The sequence below is a fragment of the Hippopotamus amphibius genome, chromosome 2 (genome assembly GCF_030028045.1).
Source record: "Hippopotamus amphibius kiboko isolate mHipAmp2 chromosome 2, mHipAmp2.hap2, whole genome shotgun sequence".
In the NCBI taxonomy this organism is placed as follows: Eukaryota; Metazoa; Chordata; class Mammalia; order Artiodactyla; family Hippopotamidae; genus Hippopotamus; species Hippopotamus amphibius.
In genome coordinates, this window is record NC_080187.1 from 160,552,102 (window position 1) to 160,563,820 (window position 11,719).

Sequence of the window (11,719 nt, forward strand, 5' to 3'; positions counted from 1 at the left end):
AACCCCGCGTGTCCGGGCGATGGGCGAGGGTCGGGGACACCAGGTTTGTTCGAGGTGGAGCAACTTCAGCGATGGCCCTTCGCGTTAATGTCCCCAGCTTCCCAGCTCGGGCGGCCAGTGGTGTCCTTGCCTTCGCAGGAGGTGGGGGTGGGGAAGGGCAGCCGAGTGGGGGGTAGGGGGGGCTTGAAGCAGGGGGCCCTGGCCCTCTGAGAAGACCCCGAGCTGGGGGGAGGGGGCGCGGGGACCTGGGACAGCCTCTCGGCGGCAGCCGATCCCCTGCTCAGCGCCCCCTCCGCCCGCTGGGATTCTCTCTCGGGTAGGGGGAAAGGGGGCGGGGAGCAGTGGTGTCCTTCTGACGGCGGCAGAAGAGGCAGACAGACTGACAGACACGCAGACCAACAGTGCGGCCCCAGGGTTCGTCCCCTGACTCCCGAGCTCCTTTGGTGGCGACTGAGGCTCGGCGCCGCGAAGCCAGATGTGGTCCGGAGGCAGTGGGAAGGCGCGGGGCTGGGAGGCCGCGGCGGGAGGGAGGAGCAGCCCCAGCAGGCTCAGGTGAAACCCCTACCCCGTCCCTCGGCCCACTCCCTGTCCCCGCCCGGGGAACCCCGACCGAATTGGAAAGTGGTTCACTTTGTAACTCCGCAAGTTGGTTGCAAAGCAGCATTCACCTTCCTTCCTCCCCACCATCCCTCCTCCTCGGCTACTCCCCATCCCACCTCTTGCCCTCCCCTCTCTCGGTTCCCTCCTCCTTTCCCTCCCCCCCCCCGCCTCCCCGCCCCCCCCCCCCGCGCGCACCACCGCACCCCACAAAAATGGGGATAGGGGGTCCGGGGGAGGGGGAAAGAAATGCTTTGGGTCGCGTCTCTGCCTCTCTCTCTCTCTGTCTCTCTCTCTCCCTCTCTGAGACCTAAAAATCCTGACAAGTGAAACTTAAAGGTGTTTACCTTGTCATCAGCATGTAAGCTAATTATCTCGGGCAAGATGTAGGCTTCTATTGTCTTGTTGCTTTAGCGCTTACGCCCCGCCTCTGGTGGCTGCCTAAAACCTGGCGCCGGGCTAAAACAAACGCGAGGCAGCCCCCGAGCCTCCACTCAAGCCAATTAAGGCGGACTCGGTCCACTCGGTTACGTGTACATCCAACAAGATCGGCGTTAAGGTAACACCAGAATATTTGGCAAAGGGAGAAAAAAAAAAAAGCAGCGAGGCTTCGCCTTCCCCCTCTCCCTTTTTTTTCCTCCTCTTCCTTCCTCCTCCAGCCGCCGCCGAATCATGTCGATGAGTCCAAAGCACACGACTCCGTTCTCAGTGTCTGACATCTTGAGTCCCCTGGAGGAAAGCTACAAGAAAGTGGGCATGGAGGGCGGCGGCCTCGGGGCTCCGCTGGCGGCTTACAGGCAGGGCCAGGCGGCACCGCCGGCCGCGGCCATGCAGCAACACGCCGTGGGGCACCACGGCGCCGTCACCGCCGCCTACCACATGACGGCGGCGGGGGTGCCCCAGCTCTCGCACTCCGCCGTGGGGGGCTACTGCAACGGCAACCTGGGCAACATGAGCGAGCTGCCGCCGTACCAGGACACCATGCGGAACAGCGCCTCGGGCCCCGGATGGTACGGCGCCAACCCAGACCCGCGCTTCCCCGCCAGTAAGTGAGGCCGCCCCACTGCGGGGCCGCGGATTGAGCGCGGGAGGCGCGGGGAGAGCCGCCGGGGAGGCGCGGCGCCTGCCGGCTGCGCGCTGGGCATCAGGGTGGGCGGCCGGGCAGTGGCGCCAAGGAGACGGGGGCAGGAGCTGGGGAACCTTCCCTTGTTGAGCTGAGGGGTCCAAGAATTGGCACTTGGTAGCTCTGGGGTCCTGAGGACAGGAGCTGGTATTTGGCGTCTGCCAGATGCGGCCAACTGGCCGCTCTGCTCCGCGCGGGAGACCTCAGGGTGCAGAGGGAGGCGGCCCCCCAACTAAGAAAGCCGGGATGAGCAGGGCGCGGAGAGGCGCGGAGAGGCGCGTCCTGGCCAGGAGGGAGGTTGCCCTGCTGGGATGCGCTCAGGCCCCTGGCCTGGCCCGCTCTCCAGTCTAGGCAGGTGAGAGGGCGCACGGCTCCAGAGGAGGTTCTGAATGGGCCGAGCAAGTGCCCTCACTGGGGCTGACAGGAGAGAGCGGCCAAAAAGCAGAGTCTGGGGTCTCTAGCTTTCGAAAGTGAACACCTCCCTTTCCTAAGCTCCCAAAGCTGGGGTCTACCGTTGGACCCCAGCTCCTGGCCTGGGCCCAGTTTGCTGTCTGTGGCCCGCTAACTCCACGTATCCGGTGGGTTGGGCACGAAAGGCACAGGAGCGGCCTTTCTCCAGTCTGCTTTTTGGGAGAAGCACTGAGACAGAGGGAGGTGGCCGAGGTTGAGGCGGGGAGCTCTCAGTAAACCCCTCGACGGCACGGCCTGAGGCAGGCGCTGGAGATCTCCACGGCTGGGCTTCTCAGGGTGGAAGCGGCCTAGGTGAGGGGGGCGCCGTCGGGCGGGCCGGGCTGGCCAAGGGCGCAGAAAGCAGAGGCGGTCTGGCCCGGCCCGGCCCCTGCCGACGGTATGCGTTTGTCGCTTACAGTCTCCCGCTTCATGGGCCCGGCAAGCGGCATGAACATGAGCGGCATGGGCAGCCTGGGCTCTCTGGGGGACGTGAGCAAGAACATGGCCCCGCTCCCAAGCGCACCGCGCCGGAAGCGCCGGGTGCTCTTCTCCCAGGCGCAGGTGTATGAGCTGGAGCGACGCTTCAAGCAACAGAAGTACCTGTCCGCGCCCGAGCGGGAGCACCTGGCCAGCATGATCCACCTGACTCCCACGCAGGTCAAGATCTGGTTCCAGAACCACCGCTACAAGATGAAGCGCCAAGCCAAGGACAAGGCGGCGCAGCAGCAACTGCAGCAGGACAGCGGCGGCGGCGGCGGGGGCGCCGGGTGCCAGCAGCAGCAGCAGCAAGCGCAGCAGCAGTCACCGCGCCGCGTGGCTGTGCCGGTCCTGGTGAAAGACGGCAAACCCTGCCAGGCGGGCGCCCCTGCGCCGGGCGCCGCCAGCCTGCAGGGCCACGCGCAGCAGCAGGCGCAGCAGCAGGCGCAGGCCGCTCAGGCGGCAGCGGCAGCTATTTCAGTGGGCAGCGGTGGCCCCGGCCTGGGCGCGCACCCGGGCCACCAGCCGGGCAGCGCGGGCCAGTCTCCGGACCTGGCGCACCACGCAGCCAGCCCCGCGACGCTGCAGGGCCAGGTCTCCAGCCTGTCCCACCTGAACTCCTCGGGCTCGGACTACGGCACCATGTCCTGCTCCACCTTGCTATATGGTCGGACCTGGTGAGAGGACGCCGGGCCGGGCCTAGCCCAGCGCTCTGCCTCATCGCTTCCCCTCCTGCCCGCCACATACCACCAACCACCCGCTACACCATGCGCTTCGACTTTTCTTAAGAACCTGTTTAGACCAAGGGGAAAAACACAAAGACCAAACTGCTGGACGTCTTTCTTTTCTTTTTTTCTAAAATGTGCAGGATTTTTTAAAAAGAAAAGAAAACAACCAAGCGAATCCAGTTCTTTCAGGAGTCTTTAAACAGAGAAGGACATGACAAGCACCGCTTTGGGGGTGTTTTTGGGGTGATGAAAATGGGTTTCCCACGCTCGGGCGGGGTGCAGTTTGGAGAGGGCTCTACACCGACATGGCTCTGGACTCTAAAGATGGAAACTTCACTCTGGGTACACGATGCCAGCAAAGTGGACTCGCTTGTAAATACCAGGATTTCTTTGAAGGGGCGACCAGGGGCTGGGGAGAGGAAAAGACTCTTCGACAGAACCCACTTGCCACTGACACAAAGGAAATGCCCCCTCCTGGCCCCCTCTGGCCACCCAGGCTCAGCTGAGACAGGCCCTGGTTAAAATTGTTTTATGTTTGATGTGAACTTGTAGCTGTGAAACACTGTCAAAAGTTGGACTAAACGCTTAGTTTTTAGTAATCTGTACATTTTGTTGTAAAAAACAAAAACAAAAAAACCAGTCCCCGTCCCCAGCCCATCATATTTTTTATGGGCCTTGACAAATCCATGTATATTATTTGGCAGTTTGGTATTTGCAGCGTCAGTCTTTTTCTGTTGTAACTTATGTAGATATCTGGCTTAAATATAGTTCCTAAGAAGCTTCTAATAAATTATACAAATTAAAATGATTCTTTTTCTGATTAAAAAAACCCATCTTTTGTTTGGTTTTAATTTGGCTTTAAACGGCATTTTTTGGTGGTTGGGGAGAGTGGCTCAAATTGGCCTGAAGGGATTCAAATTGTTTGGGGGCTCAAAGGATCCTGAACCAGCTAAGGAGGCCAGGCCCAGAGTCTTTGCCTGACGGGAAAGAGGGAGTTTTGTTCTGCCTCTGAATTAAGAAGAACCAAACCTTGGGCAGTCCTGGGACTGGGCAATACAAAGTAGAAAAGCTAAACTACTTCCACCAGGAGGAAAAGGGAGAAAGGAAGAGAAAGAGACCGAAGGACTAGGTTTCAAAGCTAGGCTTCTGTTTCTTAAAACCTCAGAAGTATCTACTGTGGTCTTATACAGCTGAGCCAATGCTTTAAAACGGTCGGCCTTGGAAATTCGTTTCCCGTAACTCTGAATGAACAATTATTTTTACTAGATGGATCGTCCCTGTAGATTTCAACGTTAATTCTTTATTTCTAGTCCTCGGTGGAGCCTCCTCTGGACTAGAATTCAGTGGGAGGCTGTTTTCGAAAGTGGGGAAGTCGGTCCTTACGGGTTTCGTTTCTGCTCTAAAACAGTTATCCCCGCACAGGCTGGCTGACGGCTTCTTACGACTTCTCCGGCCTCTGAAGGTGTCCGACTGGGCTGCTGGCCTTGGGGACACCCCTGGCAGGACTTGGGAGCTGGGCTTTCTGCTCTTTGTTCCAAGGTTTCCATCTCTGGGCTCCTAAATCTTTATAGTAAGGAACCTTTCTGTCTCCAACTCTCCACCTCTTCCCGTGCCCCCCATCCCACCCCAGCAAAAACCAAACCAAAACAAACAAACAACAACCAAAAAAAAAAACTTCGACCTCTCATCTTACCTCTACTTTTTTGGTCTCTTTGGTACCCAGATATAGCTGTTGGGGAAGTCTTAGTTGCTCTGGGGAGGGGAGGAAGAAGGAGTGGTTGTGGACTGAGGGAAATCATAGTCGGGCTGTTGCCCCTTCTGTGTCACCTCTGATAAACCTGCAGGGAAAGTGGCCGAGTGGGCTGTGGACAGATGTCCCTCCCAGCACGTTTCTCTAGGCCTGAAAGTGTTTGATTGTAGGGGATTGATTCATACTTGGCCTGTACTCATTTATTACCTAGAATTTCAACTTTTTTCCTTTCTTGCCTCCTTTCTTGCCTCCATCTTTTCTTTCTCTTCTTTTCAGCTCATTCTGTCTCCACCTCTCTCTTCCCAGACCTCCACCCTCACCCTTGTAATGAAAATGAGGGGGGGGGGCCAAGGGAGACTCGCTGGCACCAGCAGTCCTCTCTGTTGACTTCCTGGGGGCTCTCCTCCAGTGGCGCCCTGACTGGGGACCAGGATGGGCTTCCTCCCTCGGGTCTCACTGAGATACTGTTTTCAATATCTAGAAGAGACTTAGGAGACTTTGAGAGGGTGGTTGGTTGCATCTAGAGAGTGTGCTTACTGGGGGAAGTCTCAGCCGGCCTCACGTTTTGGAAAACAAGGAAAAATCCAGAAACTTTGAACACTTGTATTGGAATGAGCAGAGTGTGTAGGTGGTCAAGTCACCCAGCTCAGGCCTGGCTTGGCAGGGACGATGTTAATGCTCAGGTGCGGGTTCTGTGGGGTGGAAGCTTCTGCTGGACCTGCCCCCAGGCCCAGCGCAAGCCTGGGAGGGGCGGGGCTGGCAGTGTCTGACAATGGGGGGGGCTGCCCCCCCAACCCATCTCGCTTGGCGCAGCCCCCGAGAGTCACAATCTTAGTGAGCTGTGGTCCTCTCAGCCTTATCACCCTTGCACTGGATGGCGTTTCTACCAAATACATTCTTCTCCCCGCCGTCTACAGCTGGCTTAATTTTGAAGTCTGTTTACTGGTCCCGGGAAAAGGTGAAGTCAGCCGAGTGTGCAGATGGAACCGAGACAAAAAGGGCCTTGGCCGCGTCTCTCCATCCATTACACAGGGTCCAACAGCTCCCCTCCCTGACCGCGAGATTGCTGTAGCTGCAGGAAGCGGCCCTGGAAGGCAATCTGAAGCGTCTTGGTAGGGAAACGCGTGCGTGCTGGGTGCAGTGAAAGACCAAAGACTGGAGACACACTTCACCCCCACATCCCGGTCAGCCTCTGCGATCTTTGTCCTCTCCAGTAGTGGACCTCCCCTAAGTCTCCAGCATCTCTGGCCCTGGAAGGTTCTTGTCTCCTCTGAGGAGAAATCAGCCTCTGGGGATGTCCCTGCGCTGAAGTGCCTGGAAGAGCCAGAAGCTTCCCCACACGTGGGGGCAGCGCAGTTCGCCCTGAGATTCCGGAGAAGCTGAGCGCCACCACCTAAGCACCCCATCCATCCCTAGGCCTCGACGGCTCCGGGAAGTGGGGGAGATTTTGCAGACAGCGTTCCCCCCCTCCCCCACCCCCATCCCCGCCATGTAAACACGAGGACTTTCTCGAGAGCCTTGGAGAGCGGCTCTAGTGGCTTCAGGGCCTGAAACCCCAGGCTTGGCTTGTTTGATGTTTAGCATCCCAAAGCGGCTCCCTCCCCCGCCCCAGCCTGGGAACCCGGGGCTGCGGGTCGGAGAGGCAAGAAAGCAGCTCTCTTAGCTGGCCGGGCCAGGGACTGGGCCGGGCTTAGGGGAGGCGAGAAGATCGGGGCAGAGACGCTCAGCGCAGGAAAGAAGGGAGCCCGGGCTGCCGCCGCCCCCAACAAGAACACAAGCGGGTACAGCTGGAGTCCTTAAGCCCAGGAGGCGGGTGGGAGCAGGGAATGCGTCAGCAGCCCGGGCACCGGCTCTGGGCCGGAGGCCGGCACGGTGGGAGTAGCTCGGGGCCCACGAGTGAAATCAGAACCAGGCCGAAGGCGACTCCGCGAGAAAAGCTCCGGGCACCTACTCCTGGAGGCGGGGGAGGCCCGGCGCGCTCCAGTCCAAGGGCCTCGCAGGAGGCAGCTCTTCTTCCCACTGCTTAGAGCTTGGCCTTTCTGAGGGCAAGACTGGCTCGGGAGCCTTCCAAGGGATTTAAAATCCTGCAGGGACAGGGGTGGGCCTAGGTATGGCATTGAGGTCTCCGATTTTGAGACCTCAGGGAAGAATTCTAGTACTTTAGAGGCCGCACAACTCTCCGAGCGCGCTGGCGGGCATATGGGCGCCGGTGAGGGGCTTTCTGCAGGCGCGAGTGCACAAAAGGTAGCGCGAGTCTCTTCTCAGGCGACCCAAGATAAGAGGAAAGGAGAGCGGGGTTTTCTGACTTCCAACTCATTAGGGACCAGGTAAGGTCAATGCTTTTTCTATTATGGCTTTATCTTAAAAGCGGTTCAATTTAAGATAAGGGGGGAAAAATCCAGGATCTGTGTGAACCGATGCTGATAAAGACTGACCCCTTTCCTGAACTAAAAGCAAGCCAGGCAGACGTTCTTTTTCTATAAACAAGAGAGTTGTGAGAAGCTGCCTTGAATTCTGATCTAATGTCCCCAGTCTCTCTAGACATCGTCCTCCCCTCCCCCCAATTATTGGTGTGTGTTTGTGTGTGTGTGGGTGTGAGTGTGTGTTGGGTGTGGGAGCCAAGTGATCAAGGATATTATTTGTGGAGAACTAGAAAGCCTGTTGGGAAATGTGAATCTGAGTTGATACGGCTCTTAGGCATGGTTTGCTGGGTTGTTTGTTTCCAACAAACAAACAAACAAAAAGCTTGTTTGATGCTGCTGTCTTTCAGAATGGATGGAAAGCAACAGACTTGAGTATTGGGAGGGATGAGAATGAATGTTTTGCTTGATCAGTGCCCTGTTAGGAGATGCTGGATACCACCTTTCTCTGGCCCTCCCTGCCTTCCTGACTGGTGTACTTCTGGTTGTGCAATTGTGTTGTGTGACTTCAGACCACCCTCTGTGGGGCCCAGTGTGGGCTTCTGCTTCAACTTGGATCACAGAAAGTTTTCTGGTGCCTCTTTGGCCAGTAGCTTCAGGAAAAAGCGTCCTGTCCCCCAATTACCCTCTGTGGCAAGCTTGTCCATCTCAGTGGCTGAAGGAATCCGGTGTGGATGGGAACAGAGGAAAGACTGTTTTTGTTGAAGGGGAGGGCCAGGGTCTGAAGATCACCTCCCCTCCACGTAGCTGTATTTCTAAACTTTCCTTGATGCTTCTCAAAGAAACGGAGGAGGAGCATCGGCCTCAGCAACTTGACAGCACAGCTTCTGCCTCATCTGAAGCCACAGCTGAAGTGGCTGGCTGCATTTCTCTCTGATAGTGACCTAATGCCCTACTTGGACGGCATCTAGGCATAGCCCCAGGCTTCTCATTTGATAATGTTTCCCATTTAGCCTCTGCTACCTAAACATGTATTGTCTTTGTTATTAGTTGAGTGGTAACAAAGTTTTGGAAAGAGTGAGATTTAAACTGACTTTCCTGTTTTATTTCTTTTTTAGTTATTTGCAGGACACAGCAATATAAATTGATCACTGTTAGTGTTCTGCTTGAAATGGAAACAAACATAAAAAAAATCACAGGCAATAACAGGCTTTGCTAAGGAGGGCTCTTTTCTCCAACACAGTATTCACATATGACTCTGCCCACTCTATATGCAGGTGTGAGTGGTTACAGAAGACACCTGTCTGTGGATATATTATAGAAATAGATATGCATATGTATTTGTCTTATATATCTATTTTATAAGATATTCAAAAAGAAAAAATTTAAATAGGATTCTCTTAGTAGGAGATCTTACAGAGCCTGCTAGATACAAGAAAGTTGAATGCATTTACTACCTCAAGTAAGATGTCACATAAAACTGAGTTTCCCTTAAAAAAATCAAGTAAAGAAAAACCTTCTTTAGTTTTTCCCACTTTAAATTAGAATATTAATTTATTTTCATATGAAACTCTAGAGAACTAATTATGTTTGGGGAAAATATTAAAATTCGTCCTTAAAGAAAATGAACGTGTTGCCTGAGACACACAGCTGTAGATGAGACTTCTTGAAGCAATTTACCACAAAAATTGTTGTCATGTGCTGCACCTACGTTATCCACTAATAGAAATCGTTAGTATGAACACCGTTACCAGCTAACAAAAACAAATGAGTGTTGCTGCCCCTTGTTTGTAGCAAATGTCCCCCCTATTCTGGCCTTCACAGAGTAGTGGCAATAAGAGGGCAGCTCTGAGTGTAGTGTGACAACAAGAAAAAGACAAACTTTCCTTCCTTCTTCCCCCCCATTTTATACATTTTGTATATTTCCTGGAATCCTGTCTTTGACTGCTACGTGAAATTGTCAGTAACACCAGGGTGTTGGTGGAGTGTTAAATATTGCATTTCTGAGGGTTTTGGTGATTTTTAATAATGTCATTTCTACAAAAGATATCAGGGCTTGAAAAGTGTCCTTGAATACCCTTTTCCAGGTGCTACGTCCTGGAGCCATTTTGCGGAAAAATCACACAGAACAGCGCAGCCCCCACCTTACCTAGCATCCTCCCTCCCAGTGCTGCTGTGTGAAGGTGTCCAAAGCTCTAGGAAAACAAGAGTTTATTTGGTCTGAGCACTACTGATTTACCTGATCTCCTGGGCACACACAAGGCTGAGTGCACGTGCAGATATAAACCTTGGAATTACCGTAATGACATGAAGAAGACTAAGAGCTGGTTGCTCTGAGCTGGTTCCTCTAACGTAGGAGAACAGGTCAGTGGTTTAACAAATCTTACCATACCTGTGTATCGAGGGAACCCCACAAGTGAGGGTCCTCTCTGGTGCCCCCAGAGCACCAGGTTTCTAAACAGATTTTTTCAGGCAGGCTTTTTCAGAAGAGACTCTGAACCCTAGAGGATTAAATCTCTCCCCCTTCTTGGCCTCTCTCAATGGTGCTTTGAGGTCTGCAAGGCACTGTTTTCTGGGTGGAGTCTAAGGGAGGGGGGTGTTTCTGCGCAGTGGTGGCTTCTTTTCCTTGTGAGTATGCTACAGAAAGAATTGCAATTCTTGCACCACAGGTGTGCACAGAGCATACATCCCGGCCTCTGGCCAGGGCAAACAGAAGTTGTAGCCAGTTCATTTCTACTCACCAACCTGCAATAGTCACTGAAATGTTGATTACTGCTCCCTGGCAGGACTTTTTCAGAGGAGAGGCCAGGGTGTAGTAAATTTTGCAAGTGCTGCAATGTATCATACCTACAACTCACAAAGCAGGTAAAACTCAGATATCTGTCTGCATGTCACTTTGGCTTCATGTTGAAATCAAATGGGAGAACCTTTGGAAATATTTAACAAAAGCCAACTCACCCACAGCCATAGTCTAGCATAGGGTGGTGGGTAAAGAGAAACTCTTTGACATAGATGGTGCCACACAATGACCGTCATGCACCCCTAACAGCTGACATTAGCCTTCCTGTGTGAACTGTTTTCTAACAACTACAATGCCATGCCAACCCAAAATTAGTTGCTGAAAATTCTTGCCACGGTTAAGTACTTAGACTCTGTTGGTTGGGTGTCTGTGGAAGCTGGAGGTTTGTGTGTTTGTGGTTCTGTTCATAGGTAAGACAAGAGAGGAAAGGAGAGGAGACTTGAAAAGGGGAGGAGGAGGGAGAGGATCAACTGTCCCCGTGAAAGTGTGTGAGGTTCTGTTGGTGTTCGTGACAGCTGAGTCACGCTAGTTACAGCTGGTCTTTAGGTGGAAGTGTTGGGGCAGGGTGGATGGGTGTGTGGTATGTCTGGTGTTTAGGGGCGATCCTAGTAAGTAGGGCCGGGGAGCAGAATGGGAGGCAGCGTGTGTACCCTCCCTTTGCGTTGGGCCAGTAACACAATGGCAACGTAATTATCCAGCTTAAACATGCTCAAATGGCAAAAAGTTGCAAAATAGATCGACCTCCCTGAGAAGAGGGGGAGCTGGTTACAGAGGTCTGCAGCCATCATCCTTTTTTCAATACATTTTAAACAAGAGGATCTAGTGAGTGATTCCAATTCAATACACATAATCAGTTTGCAAGTCTTATTTCCATTTGAAAACAGGGCCATTTGCAATCATAAGAGCCGGACACGCTGAAAGATTCAGAGGCTTTCTGAGCAGATGATGGGTGACAGAATCTGCAGGCAAGCACTAAATATTTTCTTCTAGCCTCAGACCTTATGCATCAGCCTTTAGTCCCGATGTATTTTAAATCGAATATTCCTATTGAATATATAACTTAATTGTTTAGAAAATCGAGGCTTCATGATTGGAGGGGGAAAAAGCCGGCAAGAAAGGTGAGAGAAACCATGTTAGGGCTTTTCCTAGGTGCTGGTTAACAGTCATTTCGAAGGGAACACGGGTAAAAGATTTGATAAAAAATTCAAACTTGTTTTTAAAGGAAGGGCCTCCCGAAGAGGTTGTCTGGGGCTAAAATTCGCGAGTTGGAGCTGCGAAGCCCTTGCCGGGTGTGGCGGGGACAGTGAGCTGCCCCCAAAGCCCAGAGGGCGGCTCCGCGGCCCCCCAGCTTCACCGCCAGAGACCTGAGACCCACCCCTCCCTCCCCGCCCCGCGGTTTCATGCTGGTTGTCAGGGGTCTCGGCTAGAAGAGCG

At 53.7% G+C, this 11,719-nt stretch overlaps 1 protein-coding gene across 1 annotated transcript; it reads left to right on the plus strand.

Moving 5' to 3' along the window:
• The first annotated feature begins 379 nt into the window (after positions 1-379).
• NKX2-1 (NK2 homeobox 1) lies at positions 380-4,202 on the plus strand. The gene is made up of 3 exons (XM_057724450.1): positions 380-552; positions 1,257-1,642; positions 2,589-4,202. Exons 1-3 carry the CDS (start codon positions 476-478, stop codon positions 3,326-3,328), a joined length of 1,203 nt encoding a protein of 400 aa, XP_057580433.1. The 5' UTR covers positions 380-475; the 3' UTR covers positions 3,329-4,202.
• Positions 4,203-11,719: the final 7,517 nt, after the last annotated feature.

What these genes read in the sequence shown, in the direction of transcription:
- NKX2-1 (XM_057724450.1), top strand. Translation starts at nt 476, where the DNA reads ATGTGGTCCGGAGGCAGTGGGAAGGCGCGGGGCTGGGAGGCCGCGGCG. An exon ending in AGCAGCCCCAGCAGGCTCAG is followed by an intron (nt 553 to 1,256) that starts GTGAAACCCCTA and finishes TTCCTCCTCCAG; the next exon opens with CCGCCGCCGAATCATGTCGA. An exon ending in AGACCCGCGCTTCCCCGCCA is followed by an intron (nt 1,643 to 2,588) that starts GTAAGTGAGGCC and finishes TGTCGCTTACAG; the next exon opens with TCTCCCGCTTCATGGGCCCG.